Source organism: Hemitrygon akajei, chromosome 11 (assembly GCF_048418815.1).
Source record: "Hemitrygon akajei chromosome 11, sHemAka1.3, whole genome shotgun sequence".
NCBI lineage: Eukaryota > Metazoa > Chordata > Chondrichthyes > Myliobatiformes > Dasyatidae > Hemitrygon > Hemitrygon akajei.
In genome coordinates, this window is record NC_133134.1 from 110,170,257 (window position 1) to 110,186,422 (window position 16,166).

General features: G+C 43.8%; 1 protein-coding gene across 2 annotated transcripts in view; it reads right to left on the reverse strand.

Annotated features, from left to right (window-relative positions):
* The window catches only part of LOC140735901 (bactericidal permeability-increasing protein-like), a 65,731-nt gene that overhangs the window by 15,636 nt on the left and 33,929 nt on the right, over positions 1 to 16,166 (reverse strand). For both annotated transcript variants that reach the window (XM_073061494.1, XM_073061495.1), the window contains exons 3-7: positions 14,817 to 14,931; positions 9,702 to 9,833; positions 5,407 to 5,562; positions 2,605 to 2,668; positions 2,438 to 2,498 (exon numbers count right to left, since the gene is read on the reverse strand). In XM_073061494.1, the coding sequence (XP_072917595.1) occupies positions 2,438 to 2,498; positions 2,605 to 2,668; positions 5,407 to 5,562; positions 9,702 to 9,833; positions 14,817 to 14,931 (528 nt within the window). The remainder of the gene's footprint in view (positions 1 to 2,437; positions 2,499 to 2,604; positions 2,669 to 5,406; positions 5,563 to 9,701; positions 9,834 to 14,816; positions 14,932 to 16,166) is intronic.

Here is a 16,166-nt window from a genome sequence, read left to right on the forward strand (position 1 = left end):
TCAATACATCCACACACATCTCCTTCACTCCTCTTGTCTGTCACAAACAGTCTTGTCCTATACCCAGCCCCATGGCCAAATCTTTTATTTCCTTGAACAAATGGCTGTTAAGTGTTGTGTGTCAGCCTTGGTTTCTGTCTACAATTCCAGAGAAAGGTCTGAATTCTCAGTTGACCCCCTTAAAACTCAAGCCAACAGTTGCTCTTTCAATTGCCTTACCCCTTTGGTTCAGTCAATATTACTGATGATCAGCAGAGCAGCTTATTATCATCTTGTCACTGGTAACTCCGGTCACACCAAATGACTTTCATAAGTTTTCATTCTCAGGTTTATTGGGTGTGGAGCATTTTGCCGTATACAAAAAAATAATCTGACTAAGGGTCTTCATCCTGAAATGTTAACTCTGTTACTCTGCACCGAGCTGCTTCTTCTGTCTCAGGATTTCCAGCATCTTTTTTATTAATTCCCATCTACAATATTTTATATAGCATGGCATCATGCTGGCGTAGTGATCAACATGATGCTATCACAGCTTGGGGCGTCAGAGTTCAATCCCAGTGTCCTCTGTCAGGAGTCTCTGTGGAGTGGAATGCGTGGGTTTTCCCCAGCCGCTCCACTTTCCTCCCACTGTCCAAAGATGTACTGGGAAGGTTAACTGGCCATTGTAAATTCTCCTGTGATTATGTCAGGGTTAAATTGGAACTATTGGGGATGCTGGGCGCTCAGCTTCAAGGGCCAGAAGGGCCTATTCTGCACTGTATTTTTAAATTTTAAAAAAACGTTTCCTTACCCCCTTTCTTCCAAGAATGCGTATTAGGAGGAGAATTGGGAATTTCTTAGTAAGATGTTTCCTTAACTGATAATTGCTTCAATTAGCAAGCCATTCAGATGAAGGAGATCCAAGATTGGGTTCTCAGTTCACACTTAAGACCATTCAATTGGCTGAATCATGAGTTCGGTTCCAGTGACTCAGCAGGTCAGGCAGCACCTGAGAAACCATTTTGGGTCTGGGACCATTTGTCAAAATTGGGAAAGAGCGAAGCAAGTCGGGCCACATTGGGAGTATAATATTCAGCTCTGGTCACCGCACTACAGGAATGATGTGGAAGCTTGGGAGAGGACACAGGACACTGCCCGGATTAGAGTAGTTACCATAAGGAGAGGTTGGACAGATTAGACTGCTTTCTCTGCTGCTCAGGAGAGAACTGATGGAGGTGAGGAATAAATAGGGCACACAGCTTCATTCCAGGCTCAAAATGTTAAATACCATAGAGCACAGCTTTAAAGAAAGGAGAGAAAGATTAAGGGAGATGTTTAGGACCAATTTTGTCTGCACAGGGAGTAGAAGATACCTAAAACATGCTGCCCGGGGGACTTATGGAAGCAGTCAAAGCAGTGCCATTTAAGAGGTTTTTCATCAGACACATGGACATGCAGAGGATCGGGGGGGTGGGGCGGATATGGATCACATTCAGGCAAATGGCATTAATTCCACTTGACACTATACTTGGCACAGTCACTGTGGGCAGAAGGGCCTGTCCCAGTGTTGTACTGTTCCATGTCAGTTAGTTTTAAGTAGCAGGAAAGGTGAGGGGGGTGGTATTTGGGAACAAAGGAAATACCTCTGGTAGGGTGAGACCAGAAGACCTAATGTGGCAAGAAGGTGGAGTTAAAGTCAGATTAGGCTGTAATTTTAGTTCACCATCCCACTGTGACCTCCTGCACTGTCAATGCAAGCTTGATAAACAACATCATATCTTCCGCCTTGGCAGATGCATCGCTTGGGACTCGATACTGAATTCTATAACTCTAGATAGCTCACTCTTTCCTTCTGTGCGTACCAGCACTGGCCAATTCTGCCTGCCCTTACTCTGGCACACTGATTTCTTTTTACATACACTCTGACCTGCAGGCCCCACAACTTTATCACCTGCAATACATTCTTACAAAGAATACATTCTTTGCAATACATTCTGCAAAGTTTCACTTGACCTTAAATCCCTCTTTAAACTGCCACTTTAGGTCAGCAGTCTCAGGCTAACAGAGATTTTCCCTTGAGAGGACACGGAAACATTAATGCTGTTTCTCCCTCCATAGATTCTGCCCGACCTGCTGGGAGTTTTCTCCATCTTCTATTTTTATTTCAGTTTTGCAGCTTCTGCAGAGTTTTTTTTGGATTTTTTCCCCCCTCTTTTTTTGCACTCTCCAATACTGTTGCTGCCAGATGCAATGTAAGTGATGAGAGGTGGTGGGGGGGGGGGGGGGGGTAGGGGAGGGTCAATCCACTTTCGTTTCAGATTGCTTGCATATACAGCATATTCACTTGATCTTCCTGTGCAAATCTGATCCATTGTAGGGAGCACAAGGCAGCATCCTCACGAGAGTCTCTGAAAGGTGATGGGTGATGATAGAAGAGGAAGAATGTAAAACAACCTACTTTTCATGCTCTTTAGATCATTTTCCAGATCCTTGATGGCACTAGAGACTTGAGGACAAATCTGTGAAGAGATAATAAGTGACAATTACCTGACTCTGACATTCTGCCACATTGCGCAAGTTAACAGCAGAAATATCTGGTGTGAAGGTCAATGGGAGATGACCTACCTCCTTGTTAAGAGCACGCTTGATGGGTTTCTCTATGAATTTGCGGAATAGATTGTACAACCATCTACAAAACACAACATGGTTAGGTGAAAACAAATCTGTGCATTGTGCAGAATCACTTGGAAATGCAGAAAGTACTCAGGAGTAAGGATGTGGGTTGACGTGCAGGAGTAAGCATCACCAAATGTTTCACCTGTGTAAGGGTTTTTCTCTCTTTATGTTACTGCGTGTGTTAATCAAAATGGCTTCTTTGTTAAAAGTAAGAATGCTTCCTTGTTATGCTAACTGGTGAGAGGGTGCTTTCTCTCGAAGCTTGTTTGGGTTATATTTACTGATAACGAGAATTGTATTCGTTTGTTAACCAATTGGGATAGAGGTTATTCTTCTTGTGGGTCTGTTAAGCTAGTATAGTTGGCGGGCTTTTAAGGAGTCGCTGCGAGGGGGTGAGAGAGAGAGGACGCGATGCTGTAAGCTGGGTGACGGAATGGACCCCGAGCGGGGGTCCGAGGCCAGGGTTTTCGGCGAGGAGAGGAGACGAAGACAGACGTGCCAGGGGTGCTTGGTTGATCACTTTGGGTGGTCCTGAGCTACAAGTCGAGGAGGTCTGAGGGGATCGAATGGTGGCCGGAAGACTTCGTTAATTGAGCTCCAATGGTTGTGCACGAAGTGGTTTGGACTTTGATAAGTTTGACGCCTTTTACTTCTCCTTTTATATTGTATCTCTATTAAGTACATAGTTCCAGTAAGATCTAGAAAGTGAACTCATGTAATCGCATGTGGTGTACTGTCTGTTATTTGGTGAGGTCGGGACAGCACACAGCGTCTACACAAGCTGATTACCCAGTTTAGTGAGGCCGAAGGCTGCTCCCCCTCGACGGAAGTGAGCTGAGCGACCCTGAGGCTCACCGGGGGGCTACACCTGCAAATGTTTTGTTGGAGTAAATTCCCTCATTTTAACATTAGACCTAATCAGATCCCAGTGAATCATGTAAATAGAGCTAATCTAAAAATTTTAGAGTTCATAGAGTTTTGCCCCACAGAAATAGTACATGCCAGCCAAAGTGCCTCATCTCAGCTAGTCCCGTTTGTAGGCATTTGACCCATAACTCTCTAAACCTTTCCTACTCAAGCGCCTGTCCAAATGCAGAGTGTTAAGTCAGCGTGTGGGGCAGTTGATGTACAGGTAAATACAGCTTGTAAAGAGTTTGTGAGGAAGGGTAGGCAGTTGATAGTCATTGGGATGGGTTTTAATGCAAGCAATATCGGGAACAAGGGTGATGAGCTTAGAGCACGGGTCAGTACACAGAACTACGATGTTGTGGCTACTGGACGTTCTGGAGTTTAAGTGTGCCAACTACAATAGGGAGGGAGGGTCAAGAGATTAAAGCTCTGATCATTTCCTGTTTGGTGTTATATAGCTAACACAACTGTGATAAGCTATCAGTTCTGCGTCTGATTCTATTGACTTTCCAACTTCCTGGTCAGATCCCTCACTCCGAGTCCTGGAGGATCACTTCCCAGGGGAGGTTTCAGCTCACAGGGGAGATCAGTGACAAACTGACAGCACTGATGTTGACCCTGAAATTTTGTTCCATCATGATGGTGACTACAAAGCATTTGGCTCAGCTCAGGTCTGGCTTGGGAAGTGGGGAAAACAGCTTACCCCTGCTGATAGTGTGTGGGGTTGCTGGTCTCTCTATTCCAACACAGAGCTGCCCCAGCATTACAGATCTGCTGGCATCTCAACCTCAGCTCCCTCTGCCATATTTACTCTCAGACCTGTTGTTCTTCATCCTCTACTTCCCTTCCTTCCCATTAACTTCCTTCCCCATAGTCTGTTTTTTTATTAATTTTTATCAATTATGCTATTGTTTGCACTGTTGTAACTATATGTTGTAATTATGTGGTTTTGTGCAGGTCTTGTAGCTTTAGTTTTTGGTCTTGTTTGTCTGGTGGATTTGGAGCTCCTTTCCGGGGAACACGCTAAGACGGTAGTGCGATATTAATACGCAGCAGCCTCTCCAGACTCTGGATTGGGGATTACCAAACATTATGTGGATCTTCTGGTGTAGTCTGTTTTGTCATGTGCTTTTGTGATATCATTCTGGAGGAACGTTGTCTCATTTTTTAACTGCATTGCATTTGTGGTTTCTAAATGACAATAAACTGAATCTGAATTTATAGTCATAGTCACAAGCACAGTCTTTGTCCCATGGAATCCATTCCAACCATCAAGTTGCTATTCACACTAATCCCACTCTAATTCCATTAAAACAACCCCCTCCCCCCACCCCCAGTGGATTTTACTTGTCAGACTGGTGTCCTTTGGCGTGCCAATCCTGGCCAATGCAACTTTCATAATTTATGGGGGAAAATCCAATCCCGGAGTCAGAATCAGCCTGACCGGAATTCAGTACTGGAGACAGTTACCTTCCTGCCCACTAAAATCTCCACCACTTGAAGACAAATTATATCATAATTAACTCTCTCAAAGCACCGATCACATTCTGGGCTTTAAATGAAGAATAGGCAACTGAAGAAGACTGCAGAGGAGTGAGGGGGAGGGGGAGGGGAGAGAGAGAGAGAGAGAGAGAGAGAGAGAGAGAGAGAAAATGAGGGATAGAATGGAAGAGAGAAAGAGATTGCAGAGGACAGAAAATAAGAGCGGAGGAGAGAAACAGCAGGAGTGATCCAGAGTTTAAAAAAAAGAGTGCACAAGAGAGAAATAAAGAAAGCAGGAGAGGGAGAGAAATAGCAGAAATGTATGGTGGTTTCTTTTTCCTAAAGTACTTGGTATATTACCTTTTCTTTTTGATGAACTTGACATGAACTGTGCCAACGTTGGCAGAACAAGCAATGCTGTGGATTGCAGGACGGCCTGTATTGTCCCGGGTCAGTCCTATAGTCTGTGATATCGACAGCCTACTCGCAGTTACCTCAAACGATCCACTCGTCCTACTGTAGTAAGGAGAAGCCAAGGTCATTTGGTAAATGAGTACAAGAAGACAGACCGACGAATGAACTGAGATCCATAACTCTGCTGAAGTTTATTGTCCCAGCGTCTGGTATTAGACCCCTCTCTACTGGGGCCTGGAGGTATAGAGTTTGGAGTGGTGGGCGTTCTTTTAGAGAAATAGGCCATTCAGCCCAATAGTTTTGTCCCAGAGAGAATGGTGCACCATGGACTTCTCTCCACCTTTCTACCCCTGGGTCCAAGCATAATAGAGCTATTGATTAGTCATTCCAATCTCAGACATCCCATCCTGCAAAAACTCACTTCAGGGAGGTAGCACCATCAATTTGCGGGAGACTCCCGGGAGAGGTGGGATTTCTGTGATAGAGTAGCTCCTGAGCAGCTAGCCAGCTAATTTAAATAACGTTAGCTATGCTAATGAACGAATGACACCTGTTAAACTCACCTCAGCATGTCTTTTACATTTTAACCCTCCACAGACAATAGAAAAGTCACTGTTGCAAACAGTGCAGCGAGCAACACTGTCATTATTCTTGACCCCTATTAGGCAGGGGTACACTTTAGTGTAGTCTGGGGTGAAGTACGTTTTTTGGAACACTCTGCCATGTCGCGCGGTCTCTCTCTTTCTCTCTCACTCTCAAAAAAATCGATTTCCAGGATATTGTATATAATTTGTGGGCATCAGGGAGCCGCTATCAATATGCGGGAGACTCCCGGAACTTCTGGGAGAGGTGGGATGTCTGCAATCTATCTCCTGTAGCGGTCACAGAGCTTAGGCCAAGAGGAGTCACTGGCAGAGAGCTTTGGGAACAATAGGTCCAATATCACCCATTCTATCTAAGCACACTCCACTCATCTCATCAAGTCTTAAGTCCCTTGTTAACTGCATAACAAAAATGCATCTTGCATTTTAATACGTCAACATACTTTGGTCCCACCATCTCCCAATAACGTTTGTCCATCCATGATACTGTGTGACTGAAGTATTGTCTGTTTATTAAGAGGGATTAACTATGGGTGAAACTTCAGATGTAAAACTCACCCTATATGATGATGAGAATTCACCCAGCAACAAGAGTCTTTCTTTTATAGATGGCCTGCATGAGCATCAGGCTTAGAAAGGGATGACATAGGATTGGAAAGTGTAGTTGAGTTGAGTTAAAAAATGGCAAGGGTAAAAGGACTCTAATGGCAGTTGTACACAGGCCTCCAAACAGCAGCCAGGATGTGGACTACAAATTACAGCAGGAGATAGAAAAGGCGAATCAGAAGAGTCATGGTAATCATTGGGGATTTTAACATGAAAATGGATTGGGAAAACCAGGTCAGTACTGGACCTCAGGAGGCAGAATTTGTAGAATGTCTAAGGGATGGCTTTTTTGAACGGCTTGTTGTTGAGCCCACTAGGGGATCGGCTGTGCTGTATTAGGTGTTGTGCAATGATCTGGAGGTGATAAAAGAGCTTAAGATTAAGGAACCCTTAGGGAACAGTGATCACAATATGATTGAGTTCACTTTGAAATTTGAGAAGGAGAAACTAAATTCCAATATGTCGGTATTTCAGTGGAATAAAGGAAATTACAATGGCAGGAGAGGGGAACTGGCCAAAGTTGACTGAAAAGGGACACTAGCAGGGAGGACAGCAGAGCAGCAATGGCTGGAGTTTCTGCAAAAAATGAGGGAAATGCAAGACAGATATATTCCAAATAAGAAGAAATTTTCGAATGGAAGAAGGACACTGCCTTGGCTGACAAGTGAAGTCAGAGCCAAAGTAAAAGCAAAAGAGAGGGCATATAAGGAAGCCAAAATAGTGGGAAGATAGAGGATTGGGAAGCTTTTAAAAACTTGCAGAAGGAAACTAAGAAGGTCACTAGGAAGGAAAAGTTGAATTATGAAAGGAAGCTGGTGACTAATATCAAAGAAGATACTAAAGCTTTTTTAAGTGTATAAAGGGTAAAAGAGAGTTGCAGGTAGATATAGGACCAATAGAAAATGACACTGGAGATATTGTAATGAGAGATACAGAGATAGGAGATGAACCGAATGCTTATTTTGCATCAGTCTTCACAATGGAAGACATCTGCAGTATACTGGACATTCAAGAGTGTCAGGGAAGTGAAGTTTGTGCAGTGAAAATTATGACTGAGAAGGTGGTCAGGTAGCTTAATGGTCTGAGAGTGGATAAATCTCTTGGACCTGATGGAATGTACCCTTGGGTTCTGAAGGAAGTAGCTGGAGAGATTGTAGAGTCATTAACAATGATCTTTCAAAAATCGATAGATTCTGGCATTGTACCGGATGACTGGAAAATTGCAAATGTTACTCTGCTATTTAAGAAGGGTGGGAGGCTGCAGAAAGGAAACTATAGACCTGTTAGCCTGACATCAGTGGTTGGGAAGTTGTTGGAATCGATTGTTAGGGATGAGATTATGGAGTACCTGGAGGCACATGACAAGATAGGCCAAAGCCAGCATGGTTTCCTGAAAGGAAAATCCTGCCTGACTAACCTACTGCAATTTTTTGAGGAAATTACAGAGTAGACAAAGGAGATGCAGTAGATGTGGTCTACCTGGATTTCCATAAGGCCTTTGACAAGGTGCTGCACAAGGCTGCTTAGCAAGATAAGAGCCCATGGAATTACAGGGGAGTTACTAGCATGGGTGGAGCATTGGCTGATCAGCAGAAAACAGAGAGTGGGAATAAAGGGATCCTATTCTGGCTGGCTGCCGTTTATCAGTGGAGTTCCACAAAGGTCAGTGTTGGGACTTTTACGGTGCTGGTTTTTACAATGTATGTCAATGATTTGGACCAAGGGATTAATGGATTTGTGGCTAAATTTGCCGATGATACAAAGATAGGTGGAGGAGTGGGTGGTGTTGAGGAAACAGAGAGCCTGCAGAGAGACTTAGATAGTTTAGGGGAATGGGCAAAGAGGTGGCAAATGAAATACAATGTTGGAATGTGTATGGTCATGCACTTTGGTGGAAGAAATAAACAGGCAGACTATTACGTATTTAGATGGGTAGAGAATTCAAAATGTAGAGATACAAAGGAGCTTGGGAGACCTTGTGCAGGATACCCTAAAGGTTAACCTCCAGGTTGAGTCGGTTGTGAAGAAGGCAAATGCAATGTTGGCATTCATTTCTAGAGGTATAGAATATAAGAGCAGGGATGTGATGTTGAGGCTCTATAAAGCACTCGTGAGACCACTCTTGGAGTATCGTGTGCAGTTTTGGGCTCTTTATTTTAGAAAGGATATACTGACATTGGAGAAGAGGGTTCAGAGAAGATTCACAAGAATGATTTCAGGAACGAAAGGGTTACCATGTGATGAACGTCTGGCAGCTCTTGGGCTGTATTCCCTGGAGTTCAGGAGAACGAGGGGGGATCTCATAGAAATATTCTGAATTTTAAAAGGCCTGAACAGATTAGATATGACAAGGTTATTTCCCATGGTAGGGGAGTCTAGGACAAGAGGGCACGACTTCAGGATTGAAGGATGTTCATTTAGAACAGAGATGCAGAGAAATTACTTTAGTCAGAGGGTGGTAAATCTGTAGAATTTGTTGACATGAGTGGCCGTGGAGGCCAAGTCATTGGGTGCATTTAAGGCAGAGATAGATAGGTTCTTGATTAGCCAGGACATCAAAGGGTATGTGGAGAAGGCAGGGGAGTGGGATGACTGGAGGAATTGGATCAACCCATGATTGAATGGTGGAGCAGACTCAATGGGCCAAATGGCCTACTTCTGCTCCTGTATCTTATGGTCTTATGAGCAGACTGTAGTCAAATGGAAAGCAGTCTGTATGGCAAGGTGTCGAACTGTGTATGGAACCTGTGGTCATGTGGTAGGGCTTAATGTGACAGAACTGGAACCAGGCTGTCACACCTCAAATCCACTTCACAGTGAGCTGTACCCAAATGGGAGACAATGGGCAGAATGATGGGAGCTGTGCCCTAGCCTCTAATCGTCTCTGTTCCCCAGGGCAACAAGGTTACAGCAGACTATCGTCACTTTCCAAAATCCAACCCAAAACAGGGAGAGTGAGGGTACACTGTCACCAACTGGAATCCTCCAATAGCTCAGGAAGAATGAAAAGTAAAGCAAGGTCTGAATACTTACAAGAAATGGCGCTTCTTTACTCTAAAATTGCCCCTCACTTTAATGTAGCCATTAGCGACGGAAAGCTGGATGCCTTTCCCAGCAACGAATTTCACAGAGGACTGAGGCAAGCCAAACTGTGTAATCTGAAAGCTGGAGGCAAGATAGGTGCAATGAGTTATTGTTATATTGTTACAGAATGTAGAACATTTAACAACACAGGAACCGGTCCTTCAGCCCACGATGTTGTACCGAGCTAATTAAGCTAATGACACCTAATCCCTTCTGCCTGCACATGGTTCATGTCCCAGCATTCCCTCTTAAATGCCTCTATTGTATCTTCATCCACAACTTCTCCTGCCAGCACATTCCAGCCACCCACTGCTCTGTGTGAAAAACGTGCCCCTCACATCTCCTTTGAACTTTCACCCTCTCACCTTAAATGCATGCCCTCTAGTATGGACATTTCAACCCTCTGGCCAGCTATTTGCATGGTAGTGTAACAATGTGACAGCACCAGCGGCTGTGAACATGTGGCTTTCCTCTGGGTGCTCCTGTTTCCTGCCACATTCCAAAAATCACGTTCATTAGTTGTGGGCACGCTATGTTGGTGTCAGAAATGTGGTGACACTTGCCTAGCGTGATCCTCGTTGATTCGATTTGATGCAAACAATGCATTTCACTGTATGTTCTGATGTAAGACCTGTGCAAAATTCTTCGATATCTTGTATCAATCTAGATAGATAAATATAGATTCCATACACACACACTCAAATATTATATATATATAAACAATTTAATGTATTGCACTGCACTGCTGCCACAAAAGAAAAACTAGTTTCATGACATATATGAGTGATGATAAACCTGATTTAGATATGGGTCTCCATTGTGGACTGAGAGTTGGAAGGGGCCAGAGACAGGAAAATCATGGTTGGGAAGAGAGGAAGGGAGAGGGGAGGGAGCAGGAAGCACCAGAGAGACATTTTGTACTGATCAACAAACCACTTGTTTAGGATCAAATGACCTCACCTGGTGTGTCAGGGCTGGGTGCGTCTGCACCTCCTCGCCTCAGGCACTCCTTCTCCACCACCTATCCCACTCTTCCTGCGGTGTTGCTCCCCCACCATTTCCAACATCCTTTGCACCCACCACAAACTTGTTCTTCCCTCCACGTTGACAAATACCCTAGCTATGTATATGTGCCTAAGGCTTTTGCACAGTACTGGACATCTGACAAATAAAACTACTCTTTAATCTTTAAAATAATTCAGTAAAGTGGAGGTTAATGTTCCAAGTCAATGGTATTTTTTGCTTGATGTTCGATTTTTATTCTTAACTTCAATTTTATAGAAGTCAGACAGAGTGTGGATCCCTGTGGAACACCACTAGTCACAGACTTCCAGTCAGAAGAAGACCCATTGACGACTGCCCTCTTGCCTTCTATGGGCAAGCCGGTTCCGAATCTAAACAACACGGACACCACAGACCCTATGCATCTTCATCTTCTGGATAAGCCTAAGGACTTTGTCGAATCCACGTAGACAATATCCACTGCCCTATTCTCATTGATCACCTGTGCCACCTCCTTGAGAAACTCAATTAAGTTGGAATCACATGACTTGCTCCATACTATCCTTTGCTGACTGATGAAGGGTCTCGGCCCGAAACGTCGACGGTGCTTCCCCCTATAGATGCTGCCTGGCCTGTTGTGTTCCACCAGTATTTTGTGTGTGTTGTTTGAATTTCCAGCATCTGCAGATTTCCTTGTGTTTGCCCCTAATTAGGGTCTGCCTTTCCAAATCTTCATAAATCCTATCCTTAAGAACCCTCTCCAATAGCTTCCCTACCACTGATATGAGCATCGCCAGCCTGTAATTTCCAGTACTATCCCTATTTCCTTTCTTGAACAACAGAACAGCATTAGCAACTCACTGGTCCTCTGTGACTTCGCCTGTGGCTTGAGAGGACATAAAGATTTTGGTCAAGGCCCTCACAACCTTGCTGCTCTCAATAACCTGATGTACAAACGTGGACATCCATCCAGCTCTGGGAACATATCTACCTTAATATTATGTGCTCATACATAAAAAGAAAATAAATAAATTGGAAGTATCTTGCCTTGTTCAGTTTCATTACACAGCAAAATCCCAATAATTTCTCAGTAAATCCCTAATAGAGGAGTCCATAGTAGGTGATATTCTGCAAAGCGAATCGTTCACTACATGTTACTATACCCACTCTACTTGTGGTTTGCCTATATCAGGGTTGGGGAAAAAAGGATTCCACAGTATGGCCATTAGAATTCTAATATGAATATTCACTGATTAACTTGCCTTAGATACACCACAGTCCTTTTGAAATGAAAAAGTCTTCCAATATCTAAAGATCTAAAGTTGTTTTCCTATCAAACCATTACATGTTTAGGACATCACAAAACACTATACTATCAATGAATTGTAGTCAATAATGAAGGTAACCAATTTACACTAATTAAAAAAGCATATGAGAAAACAAACAGTTTTGATTTTTCAGTAATGGGAAATCCTGTAAGTTGATTTCAAAAACATTGATATATTAACTAAATGTTCTATTGTATCTGAAGGCTGTTAGTGGTGAACTACATATACCTGTCTGGACACGCCCCTCTGCTGACTGCTCCTGCGGCTCCTCCCACAGACCCCTGTATAAAGACGATTGGAGGCACTGCCCCTCCCTCAGTCTCCAGGATGTTGTGTGATGGTCTCTTGCTGCTAATTGTGGTCTCTCTTCCAGCTAATAAAAGCCTATCTCGCCTCACATCTCCGAGAGTTATTGATGGTGCATCACTGTTATTATCGCATTCCTTGGACTTATTGTCACTGGAGTTTATTAGAAAGGGGGGGAGCTCAAAGGCACGGATGGGGGTGAGCATTCTGGAAGGAAGGAAGTTTCTAATGGTGGTGGAAGTCCAAAACTGGGCTATCGGCTTCAGGATAAGGGGTAAGCCACTCAGGACTGAGATGAGGAGAAATTTCTTGACATAAAGGCGGTTGTTGAACCTGCGGAGTTCTTGCTCACAGAAGGCAGTTGAGGCCACATCATTTCATGTAGTCAAGAAGACCAGATATTGTCCTAATGTTCAAAGGGGCGGAGTGGCTTGGTCATACTAAATTTTTATATTCCCATGTTTTAATCTTCTTCCTCATGAGAAGCACCCAAAGAACTTCGGATTGCACACAAGTGAAGAGGAAGGTTAAATCTGCCAGACTTGAGCCTGGTCCAGAATACTGAATTCCTAGAGTTACAGACTTGCTCTGCAGGGAACAGGTCCTTTGTCCAGTACATCCACACTGGCTGAGGAGCCTTCCTGACCAAGTCCCTTTTGCCTGCACTTGGCCCCTATCCCTTTAACCTTTTCATATTCATATACCTGTTCAAATTCCTTTTAAATTATCTACTTCTGCCTCCCCCTCTAACAGCTTGTTTCACAAACTCGCCAAACTCCCTATGGAAAACTTCCCTCTCAGCTCTCCTTTAAATCTTTCCTTTCTCATTGTAAACCAATGGCCTCTAATTTTAGGCTTCCCCTACTTTGGCAAAGGAGTGTGATTACATATCATATTAACTCATCTAGTGAACTTCTAAACCTCTAGAAGTCACCTCAGCCTTCTTCGGTCCAAGGAAAGTAGTTCCAGCCTATCTAGACTCTGGCTAATCAGTCCTGGCAATATCCTTGTGAAACGTCTCTGCACTTTCTCAAGCTTGCTATAGTATGATAGCCAGAACCAAGGACGATATTTTCGGTTCACCAGCATCTTGTGCAGTTGTAACATGACAACACAACTCTTGCACTCAGTGCCTTACAGATGACGGTAGGCTCGCCACACATCTGCTTCACTACCTGGTCTGCATGGGGCACCACTTTCAGGTAACTTACGCACTAGTATCCTGTTCTTACACCACCCACTATTCTGACCAATGTAAGCATTGAAAGTGTGCTGTCCTGGCCCAGTGGATATTGCCAGGGGGATCATGGACTGTCTTAGAGGAAGTTCAACCTTGAAAAGAGAACAAGGATTGAGAACGCTGCAGATTTGGTGTAATTTGCCAAATGGAGTAGATTTGACAACAAGTGAGCATTTCAAATTAATCAATGCAGAACAAAACCGCAGAGTTACAAAGCAAGGCCAGAGGCTGAGACAAGCACACTTAACCCTGATATTAAAAAAAATTGCTGGAGATATCCTAAAGCACTGTTTGCTCTGAGCTGCACATGTTACAAAAGTTGTGAACAAAACCTGGTCAGACTTTAGGAAAAATTATGAAAAAGAGTAAAAAGGCCAGTGGGCAGAAGTTCCCTTTCACCTTTTGGTTCTTGAATCAACTAGCACAACACTAATCACTGGAGATTAACAACACTGTGAGCTCTTTGTCACTCTGCATTAAAACTGTCTTTCTTCAAATGGTGTTCCTTTGCATAAAAATTGTGTTCTGCATTTTTCTTATGACTGCTGCTTGTGTGCAATGCTGCTGCAAGTTTTTCATTGCATTTGACCTTGACCTTGACAGCTGTAAGGGGAAGGTCACTCGCGGCTACATCTAAAAACATGGCAAGACTTCTTGTTGGTTTTTGTCTTACAACTTAGAACAGTATAGTATAGTACAGGAGCTGGCCCTGTGACCCACGATTTTGTGCTAAACTAATTCCTTCTGCCTTCGCAATGTCCATTTCTTATATGAAACTGTCACACATGACTGACCTGGTGGGAGTGTCGAGCTACAGAAAGCATTCCTTTCATTTATTCCGTGTGTTCCTGCTTCCTGTTTGTCATTGTGGGCACTTTGGAAGTTGCTCAGTGACTGAAATATTTCACAACACAACTCATTTCATATGGCAGTGAACACTTTCCTGGAAAGTACCCATTCATTCAGTGTAATGTACTTGAATTCTGTTTGTACTGTGTGCTGAGCAATACCACAAAAACCACTTAGACTCGGTGCATCAAACTGAACAGGAGGCACAACATTTACAAAGCTGCCCAGTCAACCCAGGTCAACACACTTCAGTTAGCAATGGAAGCAACGATCTTAAAATACAGTTCCATTAAACAGGCAGTGGGCATGGATTGCAGAACAACACAAAGTAGCACTAACCCTGTGAAGCTGAAACGGATGCGGCCAATAAACTTCACACGCTTTTTACCCGATACATCTGGAATCTTCACCTTCCGCATTTTCTGTTGTAACACAGCCATCCCAATCGACTGAGCTGCATGAGAAAGAAATGTTGGAGAATTCAGTGCTCGGTAGGAATTGGACACATGTGCTTAGTTACACACCGTACAGATCAGCACTCTCCCCCACAATCTGTGGCTGTCGTGGTTCACCCAAAGATACTCACACTAGTCCAAATAGTGACACCAAGTTTAAGTTGCCCAGCGCCAGGTGAGTCTGAATATAAAGGGATGGAGCCAGCACACAAGCAAATATAGTTACGGCATTTTGTGTTGGTAACTAATGATTAATAGATGGTGCTGTTAATAGAGACAGTTAATGTTAGAAATGCACAGCATCAGTGGAGATAAGAATAAAACAAGGCAGCTACAGGCTCATCTGTAAGCTTTAGGGATGCGAATTGTAAACTTTTGATGTATTGTTGGTCGGGTAGTCCAACAGAATGGAAGGTGAACACGGGTATTCTTGCTTACCGGATGGTGCAAAATATCTCTTAAGTGTAAAGTGTAACCATGAGAGAGCACATGGTTAATACAGATTAGCCCATGAGGATTAATTCTATTAGGTTAATACGGACCAGTGGTATATTAGCATCAAAGTACACAGCAGTGCGCCTTCAGGGTGCTGTAATTTCGTGGCTCTGGAGGTGGGCTGATTGGAGGCCAGTGCCCCTGGCTGAGGCATCGCGGGAGAACATGGAACATCGGGGGCTGTGTGTCCAGAGACCTGAGCCTTCCAGGTCTCCCCTCTCGCCGTGAAATTGGAACACCTCCTTTTCCCTTTTTAGGGAGAGAGAGAGAGAGAGAGAGCCTGTGGAATGTTGAATTACCGGGTGACCGAGTCGTCTTTGGGGTTCTGCAAGTCTGTGTCTTTACTGATGCTTTGCTGCATACCTGAGTGCTCAGTGGAGGGTGCTGGTGTTTTTTCTCCTGGTGGGGGCGTGATCATTGCCTTGCCTTGTGCATGGGAGGGGGATCGGGGTGGGGGGGGGGTCTTTTGTTAACTGTCATTCATTCTTTTGGACACTCCTCTGTTTTGTGGATGTTTTGTGAAGGAAAAGAATTTCAGGATGTATATTGTACACATTTCGTTGACATTAAATATATCTATTGAACCAATTGAAAAAATACTAGACAGGGTGTATATCTCTATGACTATAAAATTGCACCCACCATCGTGAAAGCTATTAGTACTGTTTCAGAAGTGCACATCTTGCATTTGTATAGTATTACTCAGCCCAGACAAAGAACTCACATGTGTCTAGTTGTA